We start from the raw sequence: 24,303 nt of genomic DNA on the forward strand, positions 1-24,303 counted from the left end.
TTTTTTGGGGGAGGGGAAGAGGGTCTTCCACTGAATTAATAGCGCATATTGTAAAGCAATAACTGTTATCTTGACATCAGCAAGAATATGTGAGTTATAACATCCTATATAAACATCTATATAGTATTGGACAAGTCAAGCATAGCTGGAAATGTGATATTAATTAGCACTAACACATTTGTTCCTGTATTAAAGTTAAGGAGTGTACACATGTTCACTTAATTGTTTGATATTACTGAACCAGGTATTCATGGGGCTTGGATGAATGTGAACAAAATTGTAGTTAGTTGTTTTGTAGTCAATTCCATCAAATATTACTTCTAAAAGTTTACTAAAAAGAATAATAGTGATTTATAGTTAACAGATTAAATAACTTTATTACTATGCACAGTGCTTCTATACAATGAATTCAAAGCAGTCCAATAAAATTTTGAAGTTTTGTTTCAAAATTTATTGTGCAGGTGATCAATGATTCTCCTCATTTCTGATCATGTTACTTATATAGGCCATAGTGATCGATGGGTAATTAAAATATAATGCATGGTTTATTGCATGCACACATTCTACCATTGAGTACATATGTAACCCCTATAGGTCAATTATCAGACAACAGATGTCCACTACTTCCTGACCCAGCTGATGGAAGTATTACGTGTTCACTAACACGTAATGATGCTCCTACTGATGGAGAATCTTGTAGTATCACATGTGATAGTGGCTTTGATCTGTCTGGTAGCTCCAGTAGGACTTGTCAGATACAAAGTGGTAGAGGCAGCTGGACTGGTACTGGAGCAACTTGTAGAGGTATGTGTTCTGGTACTGTCAGTATAATATTAGCTATTGCATAGGAAGATCAGTAGATTCTACATTTGCATTGCAAAGCTTGTCAGTTAACTATATGTTCAGCTAACATCCCCTTAGCTGATTTTTGGGCGATAATGCTGGGTAGGAATATACACTGTATTGAGATCCATACTGTATATAATTAAGAATTCTATAAGGTAGTAGCAGTAGCAATCATTACATAATAAGTACTAAACATGTTAAGGGATTAGAGCGCAGTAAAGTGTTACAGTGTAATGGATGGGGAAATTTTGACTGTTCATCAAAAAAGCTTAATTTTGTATTACACCAGAATGGTAAGGCTTTATAGATTTATACAGAAATTCAAGAAAATTCTTTTGAGTTTTAATAGAAATGCTCAGAAAGCGTGTGCTCTATTAGAGTATTATATTTTAGAAGGCTGTACAGGCAGCTTTGATCCATCATATTTCACTCATGAAGTAAAATACCAACCAGTAGCCAACAGGTATGGGTATAAAGTAACAAAAGCCACTACAAAAAAGCATTATCTCGAAAATTATCCAGTATATATGCAATACAAATTATTCATTGTGTTGTCTTGTAATCATATCTGTTGCTTAGAGGTTGATATCTCCTTCTCTCACTGAAATATGATCGATCAAACAATTTCTGTTTTGTTGTACAATTATAGCCAGATACATCTTCCTTCATGGACTTTATCCACAATGACGTCACAGCCACAGGATGGCCATGTTATTTGGGGGACTAAAGCACAGGCACCTATGGTGTGCAATTGCATGATATAATAATAAACAATGTACTGTAGCCATTTCATGTGGTTTTGGCTCTGCCTGTTACACAGCAAACAATACATGAAATTAACCTGCATCTTATTTCAACTGTAGGAGGCATCGTATGAAAATGACAGAGAATTTTAGTTTATTTGTGCATGATAAGTGACACAATCCCATCAGCGCACTACCACGAATTTATCTCTCATGTTGTCAGTGAAAACTAATGGGACACAAGTTCAATTTGTGTATAATACATGTCCTGTATGTGGTGTGCTAAAAGGCACCTTTAGTGAGAGGAGGGCGGACACAATTTAAGCACTACTAAAATATTTTATACAAATGGTTCACTTATAGAGTGCTGGAGAGCACTAAGCTTACGACAGGAGTTACCAAGCTATAATTATTGCTGCTTTGTATGGCATGCAAAGGGCTGAGATAATTGTGCACGATATACATGACATTGTTAAAATTGCCTTAAACTAACTACGGGTCGTTTTTAAAAACAACAACAACAACAACAAATGTACCATTTTCTAGTAATTACCACTGTTTGCTAGATTTGTAATAAGTTTATTGAGGCTCACGTGGAAATACCAAGTGGATTTATGCAACTAAAACAATAATTTTATGCAGCGCTTAAAACATGTGCACCCTCCTCTAGGCTTTAGTGAGCTGATAATCTGAAAACATCACTTCTGCGAGAAAATCTCTACTAAATGTGTTTGTAGCAAAGCTTTGGTAGTGTTTGAGGCACTTTAGGGCCTGAATATAATATAACTTACTTTTACCTTATATCCTAAGTATACGAATGTGAAGTTGTTCACTAAGTACTTACTGGCATCATAAAATTAAAAGTTGATTAAATATTTTAGTAACTACTGTATATTAGAGTGATTTAATTTTTGGTTTGTTGAATTGTAGGAAAGTCTTTTGTTCACTGAATAAAATACAAAATAGTGTTTATATTTGTTGTCTTACTCAAGGTTGTTCACTCACCTCAATCAGTGCTGATCATAAAGTATCAAGAGATGATGTAACTGTCACATTTTCTGCTGATCCATCTCATTCTGAAACTGTATTTCAATGTAGATTGGACAGGCAAAGATACAGGAGTTGTAAGTGATAATTATTACATATGTGGCTAGATTTGCAAAAAGGGTCTTCCACACACATCCAGTTTACCAACTTTGGAGTTCATATCTTTAGAATGAAAAAAGCTATTGACTTGAAATTTGGTCAGAAGTTAGCACCAACATAGCTGAATACATGGTGAAAGTGTCAGGTTAATATGTTACTTGAATACTAAGTTATGGTCGCTCGAGTTTACGGAATTGGATGTGTTTGGAAGACCCTTTTTTGCAATCCGGTCACGTAAGTTAAGTTAGATTGCAAATGCAGTGGCGGATACAGGGAGGTTGCAATGGTTTCAACTGAAACCCCCTCTGAAAATAGTTCCTGCGCCTAATTTATGACTCGTGTGGGTGATAAATTCACCACGAGTTATACATAGTGTATTATGGGACATTATACTGGCGAAACTTCATACTTTTGCCTCTGTGACCTTTTTTTTTTGGTCTTTGACTTACAGCTAGGCTGAAATTGAGAGGAATCTGAAACCCCCTCTGAAAATTTCTTGATCCTCCACTGAAATATGAGATAAGCCAGCTTCTATACGCACACACATTCAAGCTCATTTTTACCACAATTGGATTGCCAGCATATAAAATAGAGAACTATGAATATTCTACTCTATCTACTGTTCAGAACTGGTAAGAGACATTGCAAATCTTGTTTCCTATCATGGCCAAACAAATCTTGCTATGTAGGTAGGTGGCAAATTGTATGGCTCAATATTATGATCCATGCAAAGGATGCAGCCTTCTAAACCTGAGTTGTGAAATCAAAGGGAGCAACCATGAAAGTGGTGTTAATAATGATATACATAAGACCATTATTAAAATTATTAGCATCATTACAGCAGTTTCATGTTAACTACTATACAGGTATGCAACTAAATGCTTACATGACTTTTACGCACAAGAAGTGGGACTAACACAATTATGCTATACTTAGAACAGTAGTTAATTTTCTTGCTTGACAAAAAAAAGCTAGATTGCAGTGGAAGGGAAAGAGGTCAAATTGGAGCAAATTTACCTCAGAAAAATTGCTTAGTAATTGCAAACTATTTAATGAATCATGAAATACAGGGAATTACATTTGTATGCATTCAAGTAATAATCCAAAAACCACTATATCATACACTGTAGTTTAAAAGTTAATACTCTTACTAGGAGATACTATTACATAACTTCTGAGCACTTAGTTTTTTAAGTAGCATGTTAGTATATGTAATAGGATGGATGGCTGTGGTATTTGGGATTAATAGTGCGAGCATTGTAAACAGGAAGGAGTAAAATAGTGCGAGGCGAAACCAAACACTATTTCCTTCCTGTTTACAATGCGAGAACTATTAATCCCAAATACCACAGCCATCCATCCTATTGTAAATTAATCCAACCAGCATAGCAGCTGTTGCTAGGCAACAGAAAGTAAAAAATAGCCACTGTAATAGACCAATTACACTTAACAACCATTGCTTACTATGGTTTCAAATGACGTTTACCCTAGCAACGGTTACCTAACAACCATTGCTAAGCAAGCATATTGTTGCTATACCGTGGGGCATCTATTACTATGGTAACACTAGTTGTCAAGTTGGACATTTACTTCTAACAGGAACACACCACACTATTTTAGCCAATCAAATTAGTATTACAGATTTTTGTTAAGCAAGTGTAATACTAATTCTATTGGCTAATTGCTTGACGTATTTCAATATAATACGTCAAGCTGCTATTGAGAGTATTATATTGTAACACATTCAGTTGTTGGATTAATGATTAATTTGTATCTAAGTCATCACTACTGTCAATAATGATTTGTTTGTACTTTGTACAGGTACAAGCCCTGTGACCTATAACAATTTATCAAGAGGACGTCATACCATCACTGTGAGGGGGAAATGTCCTGGTGATGACAGTTTATACAAAAGAACAAAGGTCCAGTTTAGGATCCGTCGTGGTAGTCGGAACTAGACATTCAACTACAACTGGAGGAACTGCACACACATTTGATAACTCAATTCAATAGCATTACATAACATTATTAGCATTTGTTACACTTTGTTAGATTGAACTATTGCATTGGAAATTAGCCAGCATGTACAAAATGTAAACTCACATTTTGTGTATGTATGTAGTTTAGACATCAAACCTTGCAGTGTTAATGTAATTTAATATACCTGAACATCTCGTAATCTTTTGAGAGCAGTGACATAAAGGATAGATTTGTAGCTGGATAACCAAGTGTTTGTATTGTAATTGGGGATGGGAAAAACGGTCATGGTTTTTTGGTATTCAAGTACTTTCTAGAGTTTGAGATCGAGTACTCATGGATACTAGCTACTTTTAGTTAGTCATACCCATTAAGACATGTTTTATATATACTGACTAGTGACTAAGCAGTCTAAAGCTTTTTCAAGGAACAACAATGAAACACACTGTATTATGGTACTGATGTTAGTGTCCCTGACAAGAAATTATGCCAATCAAACCCTATAGCCTCCATCCTGATGGCAAATGCTTCATGTAAGCTGAGTCATGTGATTTTAATGAGTACGTATACACAAGTACCACAGCAAATTTTACTATCTGATTACTAAAATCCTAACAAGTACTAGAGTATTGCAGTATTTGCTTCAGCCCTAAAGCTATTTGCAATCATTATTTTTTAGTGAGCCAGTGTTATAAAAGGTTGTGGAACAGGAGTTACAGGACACTGTACTCAGTGTACTGTGGATGAACATTTTGAGTACAGTATATAGGTGTCTCATTATGCATAATAGACAGTAATCATGCCATACTGAAAGCCTTGGTCCATAAAATTGCGCACATTACTGCAGCTGTTTGTTATGGAAAATGATGTACTCTTGACTAATAGAACAGTTAGTAACTACCATGCGGTAGTTGGAAAACCGGGTGACTTGCAATTGTTTGTAAACTCTCCACAGGGTGACTTGTTTGCTTCTGAACTCACTACAGGGTGTAAGGATGTGTGCCTGCATAAACCGTCTACAGGCCAGGGTAATATTTGTCACAGGGCTATAGCTGAACTGTACAGGATGACTTGTAATGGATCCATAGCTGAAATCTTGACTGAACTCTCAACATGGCCACTTGTTACATTGCTAAAAGAGTGAATGCATGCTCTAACAATGTGAATGTACTATTAGAGTATATCTAGATTGTCCACTTGTTAGTGGTAATGGTTACCAAGCTCTATCTATATACATCAATCCATAAAACTGTATAATTAATATGTGACTGTACCCGAAAAAATAGATCGAGCATGTGGGCACAAACTACACCCTGCCATACAACAGGTAATATCTCAATACTGGAATTAGGAATTTGCACTCTGTCACTCAAAAGTTTAATAAAGGCTGAAAATTGCATGGCAGTAGCATGATGCATAAAAAGTTATAAGTGATGAAAGTTTAGAAAGTAAGCAAAATTACTTACGTGCCCACATGCAGTAATACCAAAGGCCAAGTCCTGATTAAATTTTTGATGATCTCTTTGTTTAAGCATTTTTGAATGATCCCTGTTACTGCTGCTAGTAGGCCTGCATAAAATATGCTAGCATAATAACATGCATAATAGGCTGGGGTGCTATGCCAGCATACTGCTAGCATATTAGGTGGATATTTCAGATTGATACTACCCAATAGAGTAGTAAGTGTAAACTGCCAACTGCAATAAGCACTCAAATGCATTGTACATATCTCCTTAGATCGATACTCTCTAATAGAACAGCTACTTTGTAGTGAAATAGTGTACCAGTGCATTAGCTGAGAAAATTTTTTTAAAGATATAAGAAATGTTGCTAACCTAGGAGCATAATGCAAGCATAATGGGAACACTGAATGAGCATAATAATTATGGTAATTGTTGGGAAATTCCTGAAAGAATTTTGGGCTACATTTGTTGAGCATATTTGACTCAGGCCTACTTGCTAGTTTGTAAAATTCCTATAAACTTATTTACAGTGATAGAATAATTCATATAACTTCTACATATTATTATGTCATAATATTGATCACACTTTACAGTAGTCCAATAAGTGAGAGACAAACACACGTACTGTGTGAAAAAGATGCAGTTTAGTGGCATCAGTGTAATCCTCACCTCACATTAATAACATAAGGCCTAATTTAATGATTTGTCTGATTTTGTCAAGTGGGAAACAGCTGCCATAAGATAAATCACTGTATTCCGGAAATTCATACAGACTATACTACTATACTGAGTTATTAGAGAGTTTCATTATGCACAGTATATCGATGCTTAAGATAAGTATAATATACTACAAACATGCAAAGATCAGAATCAGTGTTGTCCCAATGACATGTTTGTACAGTTGATTTTCCTGAAGTGTATACTTCTATATGTACTCTATAGTATAAAACAAAAATGAAATTGGCAGAGTCAAATCATCTGTAAACATTCAAGCATCAATCGGATGCAGCGGCGGCGGAAGTAGTTGATATGAGGGGGGGCTGGGCTGACCCAGACTTATTTCTATAGTTTGGTAAGGTGAGACCAAAAAAAAAAAAAAAAAGGTCGCAACCAACTGACAAGAGCTTTCCACCTCACCAGCTACCATTCCTAGCTGATAAACTACATAAAAATCCTTTCATAGCTCGCTACACACTGACTACTTTATTAGAGTGACTGCTCTATTAGAGTATCTCGATCTTTATCACGGTTTTCAGCCCCACTCCAAGAAAGATAATTTCGGTGTGATATCATTCTGAGGGGGGGCTAAGCCCCCTAGCCCCCCCCCCCCCCCCCCCCCCTTTCCGCCGCCTATGATCGGATGGCTGCATGCGAGGTTCAGGCTGCCCAAGTCCAGTCATGGATGTTACTCTTGCTATCAACTTTACTCTCCATTACTTAACAGGGGCGGATCCAGACTTTTAAAAAGGGGGGTTCCATTTTTGAATTGTAGCTTCAGCCTAGCTGTAAGTCAAAGACCAAAAAAAAAAAAAAAAAAGGTCATCACCTGCTGACAATAGCTGCCCCTCACCATAAATGCCCTCACCAACTACAGTTCCTTATTTATAACTGTATATATTATAGCTTGCTACACTACTCCTCAAAAGACTACGGTGACTGCTCTATTAGAGTATCTCGATTTGACTGCTCTATTAGAGTATCTCGAGTAAGAGAAGCTCTTTCAAAAAAGGGACCCTTTGAACCCCCCGGATCCGTCCCTGCTTAACATCTTCAAACAGAATGCAGGGCCACCACCAAGTAGTTCTCCAGCAATTATGCTGTAAAGCCTTATAAAAGTAAAATAAATGAGATTGCATGAATTTTGTATCATGTACATAGAATCTAATAGACTTACTTTTGAGAAATTCTCAAAAACCAAGCATATTGTGCTCAATATAATGCTTTCAAAACCTTAAAATCTGACTTTTTAATATGCACACTTTAATAGAGTAAATTGCAGCTCTAATGGATCTTATTTTGTAAAGTATGAACAATCAGCCCAGAAACAGTACTTACAGTGATAACTTAACCTGTTTTCTGATGGTCTAGATCTGTGTTGTACACTCATAGTTCACTGTGTATGGGTGTGCACACTGACAATTTAAATGCATAAAATTATCATATTATTAGGCCTGAGTCAAATATGCTCAAAATTTTACCAAAAATGCTTTCAGGAATTCCCTACGTATTATATTCTTCACTGTTTCCATTACGCTTGCCTACATTATGCTCCTAGGTTAGCACAAAAACATTTTAATCAGTGAAGGTTCTATTAGAGAATTTCATTATAAAGTGTCTGTTCTATCAGGGAGCATCAATCCAAGGAGCTATGTATGTATAATGCATTTGAGTGCTCTATTGCAGTTCACAGTTCCAACTGACTGCTCTATTAGGGACTATCAATCTATTTTCATGGAATTAAGCTCCATAGTTTGAAATATCCACCTCCAAGTCTATTATGCTTTCATTATGCTGATGCTTTAGCTATTGCCTATTTTTGCTTGAAACGATTGGTAATATTTATGCAAGCATAGGATCCTGAATTATTTCATTGCTTCAGTATTTCCATGTTATTTTCAACTCACAACTAGACAGCTTCCATCTTGAAGCATAAGAACATACACACACACACACACACACACAAGTGTGAAAGTGACGCTGCTAATTTTATTATTGTATATAGTACAATGAACATGCATGCACATTATACACAAATGGAAAAACTCCTAATGAATTCAGTCCAAGTTACAAAGGTACTGAAAAAAGAATTGTTTGCAGAGAAAACAAGATTACAAGAATGTCACATGCACAATCCGAAAAACTACAATAATTACAAATTCATATGTATAAGATACCAGGATATAATTATAACTCGAGATTGAGAAAAAATTGCTAAGAAATTGGAAAGCAGTACTGATAGGATTTACATGCAGTTACACATGCACACACATACTGTACACTCATAACACTTTGTCCTCTTGCAATAGCTATATAGCCGTGCTTTCACACTTGTAACAGGTGCTATTTACAGCATGTATATACACACACATAGTGTTGACTCCATCAAATCTTATTCACCCTGGTCATATAACTGCTTGAATAAGAAAACAAGTTTGTTTGAAGTGGGATAAACCAAAAGTAATCATTAGTATGTATTGAAAAAAATGAAGTTACATAAAACCAAACTGCAGCATGTGAAACATTATTTTAAATAACAATTATTTACCTATACTTTAGTGACACTAAAACGTATACATTTTCACATCATTAGGTTGAATCCCTATCCATCAAGGAATCCATTGAACTTTACTACAAGCAGCTAATCACTCCATTAATGCTGACTTCACTGCTCAATCTGAGGGGTCAGCAATAAGGCATAAATCTCTTAGACCACGTGATGAAATCTTATTTACACAAAATTTCCGCATATACCAAGTGATTGGACATTAGCAATGAAACTATTTTTTGACAATTTTGTAGTATAAACCTTTAATGTCAATCTGTCTAAAAATCTAATACCGTATTGTCTCGAATTATGGCCGGTCTCGTATAAACGCCTGGTCTCGTTTAATCGACAGGGTTGATAACAACGTGACCACCATGAATGCTAGTTTGTAGTATTCATAGCTTTAATAGACATCATTTAATACCCTTTGTTGTGTCAACAGAAACCTTTTATAGCAATTAACTTAAGATTTAGTGCCAAGCAATAGTGTTGGGCGATATATCGATATTATATCGTATCGTTTGATTTTTTGCTGATATCGAAAAGTATCGATATATTTTTAAGAATCCGATATTTCGATACGATACATCACGTGATCTGAATTTACTTTTAAAATGTATTTTAGCTTATTTAATTGTTAATTGTAGCTTTCCATTACCTTCAGCAATTTTCAAATTACTATTACTCTTGTGTATGTGGGCGGGGAATCTCCATTGTGTATAGCTATAGCTACCTACTATCAAATTATGTAAGAAAACTGGCAATTTACATGAACAAATAATGTTACAATATCGTATCGAAAAGTATCAATATCGGTCAATTTTAGTCAATATCGTATCGATATCGTATCGTTCTGAAAATCTTGATATCGCCCATCACTACCAAGCAATAGAAATAAATGCCTGGGCCATAATTTGAGACAATACGGTAATTCTGTTAACAATCTTTAGCTTTTTGTGGATCCCTTGGTTCAGTCTTACTTAGTATTTAGGATTCTACAAAAGCAATTGAAGCCTGTATAACAGTAACTAAGCAACTACAACAACATATGTGACCGGGCCTGCAAAAATAGGGCATGCATGTGGGCGCATAAAATTTGCCTACTTTTTAAAACTTCGATTCATTGTAACTTTGTATTCCATTATTGCTTAGCTATGAAATTTTTATCACTAATTTAGTTGCCTATAAAATAAAAGTTGCAGAATAAAAACAATTATGGAGAAATGAGATGTTATGTGGCGAGGTATATAGTTCGTGCCCACATTCCCTATCTCTGCAGGTCCAGTCACATATGTCTAGAGGGATTTAGCACATATAAGTGATTTAGTAACAACCATATATTATGGCTCATGTACACCAAAATTGTTTACAGCATGTGCTTGGTAACACTGTCATTAGCACCTTACCTGTATATTAGAGTAGCTTGACAATTTATTTAGCATTCAAAACTTTGTAAACAAGTAGCTAGATATTTGTGGTTTCTTGTTGTAGCTACTCATTTACAAAGTCTTGAATGCTAAGTAGTTGTCAGTTACACAAAGTGAGTAATAGATAGGATGCTACAACATATTAACCAGCTATGTATACTGATGTCTATTGTTAGGCTACTCCAAATATTCATAGTTTCCTATTCCTGCCTGCACAAATATTCTCTTTTGTATGGTTTTATTCATTATGCTATCAACTGAACATTTAATTCATTATTTACCAGTGATTACCTAGTATTTGCAGTTATTTTGCACACAGATACTATATTTAGTAATAACCTTGTTCAGAACTATTATAATAATCTCATGTATATACTTCAACATTATAGGATTCTGGGCCATGAATATATTGAAAATTAGTAGCAATAGCCATTATAAACATAATGAATAACCACCACATGGCGCATGTATTTTTGAGGTCAAAGAAATGGGAAACAATCAAATTGAGTGGCCTTTAGCTAAAACCTAAAATAATACTTCAATGAAATGGAGGACGTTATGCTTTGAAAGCAGTGATTCTCCATTTAGTTTTGAACTTCTTCAGTTGGGTGAGTATCCCTCAAGCAGTCCTGCAGAGTATCAACTTTCTTAATGATGGCAATTGCCTCATCGATTATTTGTCTCGGCTCCTCTTTTTTATCCAAAAGGTTAGCTTGCCTAGAGATTGCCCATGTCAGAACTTGTGGGTCGGTCTTTGTGAGATCAATAACACGCTTCATCATTAGCTATAACTCCTGAGGCTCCCTCAACATCAGTAATGACATTCCTGGAGGTGAAGTTCCAGCGGTAAAAGTATGCATCTAAACGAAGAAGTGCATTATCTGTCCACATTATAAACATGTTGGTTCCTTCATGTTGACCCATGCTGCTGTTCCCTAAGACTGCAGCAACACCAACTTTTATAATCTTTGCAAATCCGTTGCGAGCACTATCTCCTGTACCACTAATAAAGTCGGTAATGGAGTCTAGAAGTTTAGTGTCTGCTCCACCTTTCATCGCAATGCTGACTTGTTGAGTGTATTCAACCACAGTCCCAGCGTGAATTTGCTGATCATTTCTATCGCCATTCAGAATATTTTGTTTGGCAAGTTCAAGACGAGACGTTACCATCGTTTCTAGGAGGTTTAAACGTTCTTCCTGCTTAATTCTTTCTTGGTCATATTGATCACTGAACATATTACGAATTTCTGCGCGCACCTTTGACACAGGATTTCCCATCATCGAGATAGCTAGCTAGCCGCAACTGCTCTTACCAAGGCACTCGTACACTGTCACGTAAAACAAAACTTGAAGTGTCTGTGTTGTAGTAGCTAACACCGGGGGTCCGAAACCAACTGAAATCCAACAAAAATCACTTGGAATCCCTAAACGAAATCTGGAATCTCTTAAACCTCGACAAAATTAATGTTCTTACGTCCGATTTTTTTTTCGATTATTTCCGCATATTTCTTGTAAATTATACTGTGTATACATATAATATTGCATATACTGTAGCTATTATTACTGAAATATGATTTTCAGTTATAGTTTTTGCATGGTGCTGACACATAATTGTATTTCTATATTCCACTAGCTAATAATAGCTAATTCGTATTTAATATTTATGCATTCATAGCATTGTGGTTAGAGGAGAAATGCACAGTTGAGCTAGAGTGCAGACTATTTAAGTGCTCAGTTTACAACTGATCAGTGAAGTGTGTCCGCCATGAGCTCATAGCTAATTAACTTTTCAGGAGAATTCAGGTTAAAATTATAGTGAACTATGTGTAGAGAAAAATATTTATTAATCACTTATTGATTAATGAAACCATTAATTTTGGTCTCCATGATGTTAACAGAAGTGGAGTTTAGCCAGTATTGTTTATACTCTCTCTTTGTGAACTGTATATATGTAGCTTAGTGTCTATGGAAGTTCAACTGTTACAGTAGCTACTTGTACCCAGTTACAGTATAGTTCACAAAAAAAAATTAAGTTGTCCACTCACACATGTTTTCTCTGTATTCCACTAGATGTGACCTTCATACCATGTCCTGCTCATTACTATTTATATAATAATTTACCACTTACAGAATGTTGTTAATCTGTGTTAGTAGTGTTCCATTTTACATTTTTATATACATTCAAGTCCAATAAAATTTCAGTTCTAAACTAGCTACACCATCTCGATAGCACTTGAAAACTTTTCTTCCCAGAACATGACCATGACCAAATCCTAGACCATCTTGTAGCCAACTGGTAGGCATGCATGGTAACACTGATGTATGCACATGTACTGTAGTCAAGTGATGAAAGAAAGTGTAGAGTTCCTGATCTTGATGGCCAGAAACAGCCAGACCTCATCAATTAGGTGTATACTTATTGGTTAGTCTAACATTGTTACATTCACAGATATGGTTTAATACCTTGGGGGGCTTCACAAAGTACAACAACACATCTATGGCTACCTAATTTTAATGTTGTGAGCTCATATTACACTGAAACCTTCTAATCTGACACCACTGTTATACCTCTACAAGATTTGCTGCACAAATACTACCTGAATAATCTAAAATTCACAATAATTTGACACAAGTTGATTATCCCAATGAGTGTTGGATTAGATTAATAGAGTGTGCATGTAGCTATATACTGTAGTTATGGAGCTTTCAGTTCATTTTCCAGTTCAGTGATTTATGAATATACTTAATTATGTCACTTGTCTTGAGCTTTCATGAGAATTCCTCTTTCCTGAAATATGAAGCCAATTACAATCTTTTGATATTCCTTGTGTATTTATATGTGGAGAACACAAGCACTGGAATCAGCTGTACCCTGTAGCTCTACATGCAACTTATTATTGATATCAAATTACATGGTTATATATAGTTAATAATTATGCTGATTGCCTGTTGAGTAGAAAAGATACAGCATGCAGTTATGAATAATTCTTCTTCAATGCTATTATTTCATAAGCTATATTTAATTATATTAGTCAATTATGTAGTGGTTCAGGAGCGGATTTAGGATTTACAAAAAGACAGGGGGAACTCAAGGTACTAACCTCTCATGTGAGAGTGCAAGCACATGTTGCATACTGGAACCAGGAGGGGCTGGGGGCATTCCCCCCCAGGAATGTTTGACAAATAGATACTAAATACTGCAGTTTGGAGACATTTTCCACGCACAAAATGCTTAGTTCTGTAGCATTTGCTAATGAAAAGATTCAGACAACCAACACCCTCTCACAATTGCACAACAAAGGCTGTATGTTAGAATAATTATGTGATTGAAACTGGAAAAAAATTATTTGAGATTGAATCTGAGAGCATTTTCAGTGGCATGTGTATACTTGAATTAAATATTGCCATACGTAGGATGTCTGTACTAGTATAGATAAATCAGTTATTAATGAAGGTCTAGACCAATGCACTTAATTGTATGTATAGGCACATCTTTAGGTGCAGACAGACATGGATAAATTCCATAGCAGAACCAACTATTATGTATCTGCTGAATGTTCTATTAGAGTAGTTAGGTGACTGCTCTATTAGAGTAACTCGATCTTGTATACCTCCAATGCTGATCCCAGTAACCCGGGTCCTTTTAGTATAACCTTTAGCACAAATTCAGTGATAATTCCTTGAATAGATGGCTATAAGCAGGGGCGGATCCGGGGGGGGGGGGCTTTGGGGGCTGAACCCCCACCCCCCTCTCTTCATATTTCGGCTTTAGTTGATTAATAGCTATGCAGAGTATTATAATGAAGCATAATTATATGATCACTAATAATACAAATACTCATAAAACCACCTTATAAACGTCTTTCCAAGGTATTATCAGTAGATTTATGCTAAATTTATGCAACAAGGACCCGGATCAGCATTGGAGGTTTACAAGATCGAGATACTCTAATAGAGCAGTCAGCTAACTACTCTAATAGAACATTCACTGGAAACATGTAGTTGGTTCTGTTATGGAATTTTTCCAAATTTGCCTGCACCTATACATACAATGAAGTGCATTGGTCTGTTTAAAGGGCTTCATTCATCTACTTGTGTAGTTAATGTGTATGGCAATACTTATAATTAAGTACACAATTTCCATTGAAAATGCTTTCAGATTCAATCTTGCATTGTTCAAATTTCAAAATTTTCCACTTTCAACATTATTATTATTCTAACATGCACCTATTCAGTGTTGTGTAATTGTGATAGGGGTGCATCATGTACTTGGTTGTCTGCACCTACCCAAACTTTTCCATTAGCAAAATGCTTCAGAGAGCCATACCTATAATCTAAAGGCAGTATATAAAATATCTACAGGCAGAAAATATTATGAATTTTATGTGGAAATGTCTCCAAATTGCAGTGTTTTAGCATCTATTTTTCAAAATTTTCCTGGGGGAGCATGCATGCCTCACACCCCCCCAAGTTCCAGCATGCAAAGCATGCTGGGAAGTGTGCTTTGCACACCTCTACCCAAGAGATTAGTACCTTGAGTTAGCCCCCCCCCCCCCCTTTTATAAATCCTAGATCCGCCCCTGGGTTTAATAAGTATTTGCACTATTAGTGATCATTATAACTATGCTAAGACAAAAGTTCATTATAATCTTCAAAGTGTTGATCAAGTAAAGTCTGAAAGTGAAGGGGGAGTCTTCAGCCCCCAAATCTCCTCCCCAAGATTCTCCCTGTCAGGTTCATAATAGAGATTGGCTATGTTCTTTCCAAAATCCTAATAGAACACTCAGCTAAACACCACCTTAGAAATCTGTTCCAACCTCAAAAAATCCTTAGAAGTTAATTTGAGGTTCACTAGTAAAGATGAAGTAAAAAGGACTTGATAAAGTACTTTTTAATGAGCTGAAATCTACCATTTTGAGCCATTTTGTTTTTTTCCCCACAGGGCTAGAGCAAAATGTGAGTACTTTTTGGGGATAACTTTCCTTCCTATGTCTTTCTTTATGTCCATGGGCATACTGTATTGCAATGTTAACATCCAATTTCAAGCAAATTTGCTTCTTTTAGGTTTACTTTGCCATTGATCTTCTGACTTAGTCTCTGCACTAAATACTTGACTTATTGTGATCACCAAATTGAAGCCATACTACTGCTGCCCACAGCATGCTACATAATTATGTTGCCTATAGTTGGATATATCAAAGCTGTGTAGTACAAAGTATACATTCAATAGTAAGGAAACAATACATTGGGGTTTGATAACACTGATAGTATTAGCTAACTACTAGTGTACATGATGACTGACTTGATACTGAGTAACCACCAGTATCATATTAGGTAAAACATGGGAATTGAGATCACTGAAAACAGTAAAGAAACAGGAGTCAAACAAGCCCAGGGGCGGATCCAGAGTTTGGAAAGAGGGGGGGCACCTTGCTGAAAAACAGTTGAAGACCAAAAAAAGAAAAAAAAGGTCACAATAATAATAGCTAGTTATCCTTTACCAAATATATCATGTCTGTTATGCAAAATAAAATCCTATTTATAGCTTCATAGGTAAGCTACACTGCCTCATGAACATTGTGACTGCTTTATTAGAGTAATCGACTGCTCTATTAGAGTATCTCGATCTTGTATGCGATTTCTTGAAGGGGGGGCATGGGGCAAATGCCCCATCCTGGATCCGCCATTGAAGCCAGTATGTTAACCACACAGAGATCTTCTCATCCCTATATGCATGTCTGTGTAACAGTCAGAATAATACCTTCTAAGAGTGCCGGAGTAATAGGGTCTTTGCTTTGCATTTTATCGACTATTTTGAAGCTATGCATTTTGAGTAATGTGTCAGTCTGGGGTGATTATTCTTTCTTTAGATGCAATGCCTATGTAAAAGATTGGTCATACATTGGTCTACATAGTGTTTTTGCATTATATTAGAATATTACTGAACTATCTTTCAGTTTAATTCTAATTGTAAATTCCGATAAGAATATAGTGAAGTGTTATACTACCTGACTAAACCATACATCTCCTATTATGTCAGTCACAGAGTACTACATTGTGTTGCTGTGTAAGGAATGCACTGCATCATTAATGATAAACACATCTGAAGCCCCCACATGTGTATTAGCTACATTGCACCCTTCATTTTTTAAAAAGTGCTCTCATAACATCGTCATTGCTAACAAGCTGTGTAATATAATATAGTATTGATCATGAGTGATTACTACATAATTATGTAATCCATAATTAATTGTTCTTGTTGATTATGAATGGAAGAGGCCAACTTTTTCTATTGTTACAGTTGTATATGTATGTATTCCTTGGAGATAGTGTGTATAGGTGAGATTACATAGTTATAAAACTAGGTAGGGATTCTTAACAACTAATGTACACAATCATAAGATTTAGAAATGTACAATAATACACCACTCAGGGGATTCGTAGAATTGATATATGATTGAATATAGCTAAGTTGTGCATTTATGATATCACAAACTACCACTTTACTTCACATACTGACACTTGTGACATTTTTGCACATTGTCACATGTTAATCTGCATGGGTAAAACAAATTAACTTGTTCTACGTGTGGGTACACAAACTCAATGTTTTAGCATCACCACACCATGATGCGTAGTATACTACTGAATCTACACATCACATGGTACATAATTATATATTGTCACACAAAATTGATGGCGCGTGCATGGTTGTGTGTCGCACACGCATTGTCACACCAAAGGCTGATGTCTGTTAAAACTATGAATACTTGAAACAGGAATTTATTGTGGTTATGATGTTTATCTACCCTGGTGACTAATACCGTGGTAATGAGATTGGCCATAATTTGAGGTAATACAGTAGCCATAGGATGTAGCTAGCTATAATTATACAGCTGCTATGTAGTACTCTAATATAACAATGCTATGCTGTACAATGCTACAAAATGCATAGTATTAGTGTTCTGTACCAATATGGATTTTGATGGTGATATGGTAGTACTAATTAATTGTACTTGTAATTAAGAGGCACCATCCATTGTATTAAGACTTGCAATACAACAGTTGTGTTTGGAAAGGAAGGAAAAATGGTTCTATAGGTTCTATACTGTCTTGTTTTGTTGACACTTTAGTGTAAATAATGGAATGTAGCCTGTCTAATGTGTTAGGTAAGATTGTTGGACAGTTTGTCTCCTGGTTGCCATGCTACCAAGTTTAATGTTTGTGGTGTCAAATTCTAACAATGTACTGGGTGATATTCCCCAATGAAATTTGATGAATATACATAATTATACAGCGGTGGATGATTTTGTCTTTTTATGTCTGCTGTGATGTGCTGTTTATCAATTCCATTGTAACACACTTGTATGTATTGCACACTAAGCAACCACATGTACATTATGTGAAGTACAAAATGTAGACCTAAGTATGCATGAAGTCACTATATACAGCAAAATGGCCTTTTGCCAAAGTTTTGAGCAAACAATCTATTATTATATAAAGCTAAAATGCTGTCCGTCCGACCGTCACGCTGCTTACTCACCAACTAGGTGTAAATCAACATAATCTGTACTGATATTGAAGCACTCATCATCCAGCTACTCTAAGTTTGTTATCACCAGTTCACGCGTGCTTCCGTTCATTCTCTACAGCGCGTAGAAGGCCAAGGTGTAAAGAAAACTTGAGCAACATTCTTTTGAAAACCACAGTACATACTGTTCAAGTGGTAGAAGCCCTAACTAGCGTGTAAAAGGTCGTGGGTTCGAATCCATGACCTCTTACATGACCTGTTGGCATTTTTTCCTTTCTACTCAGCACCTTTTTGTGCACACCTTTTTAAAACATGACTTTTAGCTAGTATCTTGACATGCAAATAGTCAGGGTGTAAGCCTTTAAAAAAGGCCTTTTTGTGCACTTTTGGATAAAAGCGTGAAACTTGGCAAAAAGTTTGTGTGTAAGATAAAGATTATTTTTTGATAGGGAGCCACCTCAGATTTGACCTTTGGTGACCTTTACAGGTAATTTAATGTTCAAAAACTGTCAGTTTTTTTCTCTCTATTTCATGTTTGTACGATCCAAAATCCACAAACTTGGTGTCAAATTGAAGTATTTGCCCTAAAAAATAAGTTGGTTTTTACAGAAAGTCTATAGTTTATTCTGTTCTAAAGTTACAAAGTTTTTGTGGTAAAATATGCCATTATTGTCTCCCACCCATGCACAATTTGAAATATGTACAGAAAGGTTTACTTTTTCAATACTTTTAATTTTTTTATTAAGGCTCTACAGCACAAGTATGAAGGGCTGTAGGACACCCGGTCCTACATCCTGTTGAAATTTGTTGTGTTTGTAAAGTTGGAGACAGGAGAAAAAATCCACGACTGGAATGACCTAGGCAGCTGCAGCCTCAAACCTGTAGCCATCCGATTAATGCTCAAATTCTTACAGGAGTCTGCCAGGCAGCCAGGATGTTAAATTTCATATATATGTATCCATGGGAACTCTAGAGAGTGACTTATTATCTCAAAGTACCCCAGGTGGAACCAAATGGACATTAGTATATTTATAACAGCACAAGTGCTGAAGGTCTGTAGGACACCTGGTCCTACACCTTGTTTAATGTTGGTACATAAAGTGTACTTATTCTGTACAATGATTTGACATGTTAATAGGCATGATAATTAGGGATAGATCAATTGACTGCCATGGGTTACATGCCTATGCAGGTCATTATTCTGAATGGCGGGTTTATGTATGAGGTACAATTTGTGTAAATTTTGCAAATTCTTGATCCACTAAATTTTAGTTGCATTTGCAGAAATTTCTGTTGTATAGACTATTTAGATTATATATGAACTCGCAAATATATACTAGTATCACTAATGTTTAGTATCTATCACTGAATAATATTTGAAACCAACCTACAGTATATAATAGTAACTCAGTATATTAGTGCATATCATACTATATAAGCATTGTTCTTATTATATATTTTAAAGCTATTACTGTGAAACCTCTTTAATTCAACACCTGTATCTAATCCAGAATATCTCTGTAATCTGACACCGTTTGCTGCACCAATGAAATATCACTTTGTCTGTTTGATATTGCTTGATAATCCAACACCCTGAACCTGAAACCCCTCTGAATATTTCTAGATCCACCACTAACAGCTATTTTTACTTTGACCAATGCTGTAACATATATCATATAAATAGCTACATATTCAAATTGTGACTGAATTTTACGGCAAGTGTGATACGTATGAAAACCGTGGAGTGTTAGTGCCTGACTTGATCTTACCATATAATTCTCACTTTAAAGCTTCTTCTTTTCATGATATAATTGTTGGGTTACATTGTGTGTAATAAACAACAATTGATGTCACTTTATCAGTTACATCATGATCAGTCATAACAAGTATGAAGCCATCATGAGAAACTATCATATGAATTTGTATAGTACTAGTACTTCTAATGTTAAACATAATCATAAGTGACAACGAGTCATTAAATTGGTATTCAATTTTTTATGCTTCTAGTGCTAATGACAAATCATGTTGTCCATGGATAGTATATCAATGGCTTAATTAGTGTGTTTCTATTAAGAACAAAAACATTCATTTGTAGCTGCTTGTCACCATGCTTGTTAAAAACAAAGTAAATGGACACCTTTAGTCTTCTCTGTATGCATGCATGTCTGTGTAACAGTTAGAACATATGTACCTTATATAAGACTGAGTAGTAGCATGGTTCTTTGCTTTCTGTTTCATCAACTATTTTAAAACTTTGCATTTTATAGACTATAATGTCAGTCTTGGGTAACCGGACATTCTTTTCTTAGATGCAGTGCTACATATTTAAAAGATCGCTAATCTGGATGTCATACATTGTTCTTCATAGTATTTTCACATTGTATTGTGATTTTAAGAAGTTATTGAAATATTGTATCAGTGTAATTCTCATTGTAAGCAAGTAAAAGCAACAGAATTTTATTCTGATAAGTAGTATAATGCCTGACTTAACTACTAAATCCTTAGTGTGTCAGTCACATTTTGATAGTAGCCACTAGCTACATTCAGTGTAAAAATGAAGCATGCCAGATACATCAAATAGGTCCCAAAAGTGAAAAAAAAGCCATGACCTAGGCGGGGATTGAACCCAGGTTGGTTATGTTAAGGGAGGTTCACAAATCGCCACAGTTGTTTATTTGTGGTTTTGACAGGAATGTTACTCAACTTTTCAGTGATCCTTCCCTACACCAGTGCCTTCATCGTCCTATAAAGAGTGAACAAAAGCACGTATTGATTTGCTACAACAACACTCGAGTTTCCAGATGATGGGTATATAATTTTGCAAAAGTCCCACGTCGATATATGCTTTGCATGCCAAGATATGATGAGCTAAAAGTCGTGTTTTAAAAAGGTGTGCACAAAAAGGTACTGAGTAGAAAGAAAAAAATATATGCCAACACGTGGATTCGAACCCACAACCTCTTACACGCTAGTCAGCGCTTCTACCACTTGAACAGTATGTGCTGTGGTTTTCAAAGGAATGTTGCTCAAGTTTTCTCAATTTCTCTACACCTTTGCCTTCTACGCGCTGTAGAAAATGAACGGAAGCACGCGTGAACTGGTGATAACAATCTTAGAGTAGCTGGATGATGAGTGCTTCAATATCAGCACAGATTATGTTGGTTCGCGTATAGTATAAAAGCCTAGGCTGCTCCCCATAGAAATTTTGAAAAATTAACATTCTGAGATTATATTTTGGTGGCTATCTTGGCTGAAATTTGCTGAGTTCAACACTGGAAGAAGTATGAATGCTAATAGTAGCTATATACTGAGCTACATAACAGAATTGGTTAGTATAGTATATCAATAAAATTTTAAATAATTAACTTTTTGAGATTGAATTTGGTAGTGATTTTGAATAAATGTTTATGAAACTATAGCTAATTTTTCAATGCAGTATAAGGAAATTTTGAAAAATTTACTTTTTGGGAATGATATTGATAGTAATTTTGACTGCCATTCATGAGAAACGTGAATACTCTTTGCAGCATCTAGCTAAACCTAAAGATAATAATTACCTCTTTACAACCCAATTTATGATTTAGACAAATAAAGCCAAGGTGGGAAAGTTTTTTATCCATCCACATTTCCGGCTCCAACTAAGTAAATGTGTCACTGTTAATTGGTACTTACTCTGTACATACACTACCATCATTATATGACTCTTCTTTACTGCTTTAATTTGCTACCTTTCATCATCATCAGCTGATTCATCACCAATTACTTCCTTGGTAGACACATGCGGTCTACAGTAGAGGGGGTAGATAATATAGTTCTACATATAAATCTGGCTATAGGAGATTGCATACTTGCAAAATCAACTATCACTTGTTTAATTCTAATTAATGCACACCTCACTAAAGGAATTTTTGAGGATAGTGGGATTAGCTTCCTCTGGGGGATCAATTGGCTCGAGAATCATGTTACACCAAGTAAGAATATGTATTACTATGTACTAACTAATGTTTCATGGATGTTCTTTGCTGAGGAGTACTGTAGCTACCTTACACTTAGCTAGGCTATCAAGGTATACTAATTTACAAAAATTGTTATCAAGGTATACTTCGTATACCCCCGTATACCCTCAATTCGAGCACTGCATGTGGTTGCTTAGTGTGCAATACATACAAGTGTGTTGCAATGGAATTGATAAACAGCACATCACAGCAGACATAAAAAAAAAAATTAAACCATCTACCACTGTATAATTATGTATATTCATCAAGATTCATTGGGGAATATCACCCAGTACATTGTTAGAATTTGACACCACAAACATTAAACTTGGTAGCATGGCAACCAGGAGACAAACTGTCCAACAATCTTACCTAACACATTAGACAGGCTGCATTCCATTATGTACACTAAAGTGTCAACAAAACAAGACAGTATAGAACCTATAGAACCATTTTTCCTTCCTTTCCAAACACAACTGTTGTATTGCAAGTCTTAATACAATGGATGGTGCCTCTTAATTACAAGTACAATTAATTAGTACCACCATATCACCATCAAAATCCATATTGGTACAGAACACTATTACTATGCATTTTGTAGCATTGTACAGCATAGCATTGTTACATTAGAGTACTACATAGCAACTGTATAATTATAGCTAGCTACATCCTATGGCTACTGTATTACCTCAAATTATGGCCAATCTCATCACCACCGTATTAGTCACCAGAGTAGATAACATCATAGCCACAATAAATGCCTGTTTCAAGTATTCATAGTTTTAACAGACATCAGCCTTTGGTGTGACAATGCGTGTGCGACACACAACCATGCACACACCATCAATTTTGTGTGGCAATAATTTTTTATAATTATTTATATGATGTGTAGACTCAGTAGTATACTACGCATCATGGTGTGGTGATGCTAAAACATGGAGTTTGTGTACCCACACGTGGAACAAGTTAATTTGCTTTACCCATGCAGAATAACATGTGACAATGTGCAAAAATGTTGCGCAAGTGTCAGTATGTGAAGTAAAGTGGTAGTTTGTGATATCATAAATGCACAACTTAGCTATATTCAATCATATATCAATTCTACAAATCCCCTGAGTGATGTATTATTGTACATATCTAAATCTTATGATTGTGTACATTAGTTGTTAAGAATCCCTACCTAGTTTTATAACTATGTAATCTCACCTATACACACTATCTCCAAGGAATACATACATATACAACTGTAACAATAGAAATAGTTGGCCTCTTCAATTCATAATCAACAAGTCATTACTTAACAATTAATTATAGATTACATATTATGTAGTAATCACTCATGATCAATGCTTTATTTTATTACGCAGCTTGTTGGCAATGACGATGTTATGAGAGCACTTTTTAAAAATGAAGGGTGCAATGTGGCTAATACACATGTGGGGGCTTCAGATGTGTTTATTATTAATGATGCAGTGCATTCCTTACACAGCAACACAATGTAGTACTCTGTGACTGACATAATAGGAGATGTATGGTTTAGTCAGGTAGTATAACACTTCACTATATTCTTATCGGAATTTACAATTAGAATTAAACTGAAAGATAGTTCAGTAATATTCTAATATAATGCAAAAACACTATGTAGACCAATGCATGACCAATCTTTTACATAGGCATTGCATCTAAAGAAAGAATAACCACCCCAGAATGACACATTACTCAAAATGCATGGCTTCAAAATAGTCGATAAAATACAAAGCAAAGAACGTATTACTCACTCTTAGAAGGTATTATTCTGACTGTTACACAGACATGCATACAGGGATGAGTACACCAAAGATGTCTATCTTTACTCCAATCACTTTAACCATATATGCATAGCAAGCATGGTGACAAATTACAGATCTAGA

General features: G+C 35.5%; 1 protein-coding gene and 1 pseudogene across 1 annotated transcript in view; one reads left to right on the top strand and one right to left on the bottom strand.

Moving 5' to 3' along the window:
• Positions 1 to 4,958, top strand: part of LOC136246957 (alpha-tectorin-like) — a 35,904-nt gene extending 30,946 nt beyond the window's left edge. Inside the window, exons 22-24 of the mRNA XM_066038557.1 lie at positions 595 to 804; positions 2,582 to 2,713; positions 4,557 to 4,958. Coding sequence (XP_065894629.1) covers positions 595 to 804; positions 2,582 to 2,713; positions 4,557 to 4,693 — 479 coding nt within the window. The 3' untranslated portion in view covers positions 4,694 to 4,958. The remainder of the gene's footprint in view (positions 1 to 594; positions 805 to 2,581; positions 2,714 to 4,556) is intronic.
• A 5,172-nt stretch (positions 4,959 to 10,130) lies between these two features.
• On the bottom strand, positions 10,131 to 12,323 carry LOC136246958 (uncharacterized; annotated as a pseudogene).
• Positions 12,324 to 24,303: the final 11,980 nt, after the last annotated feature.

Source organism: Dysidea avara, chromosome 2 (assembly GCF_963678975.1).
Source record: "Dysidea avara chromosome 2, odDysAvar1.4, whole genome shotgun sequence".
In the NCBI taxonomy this organism is placed as follows: domain Eukaryota; kingdom Metazoa; phylum Porifera; class Demospongiae; order Dictyoceratida; family Dysideidae; genus Dysidea; species Dysidea avara.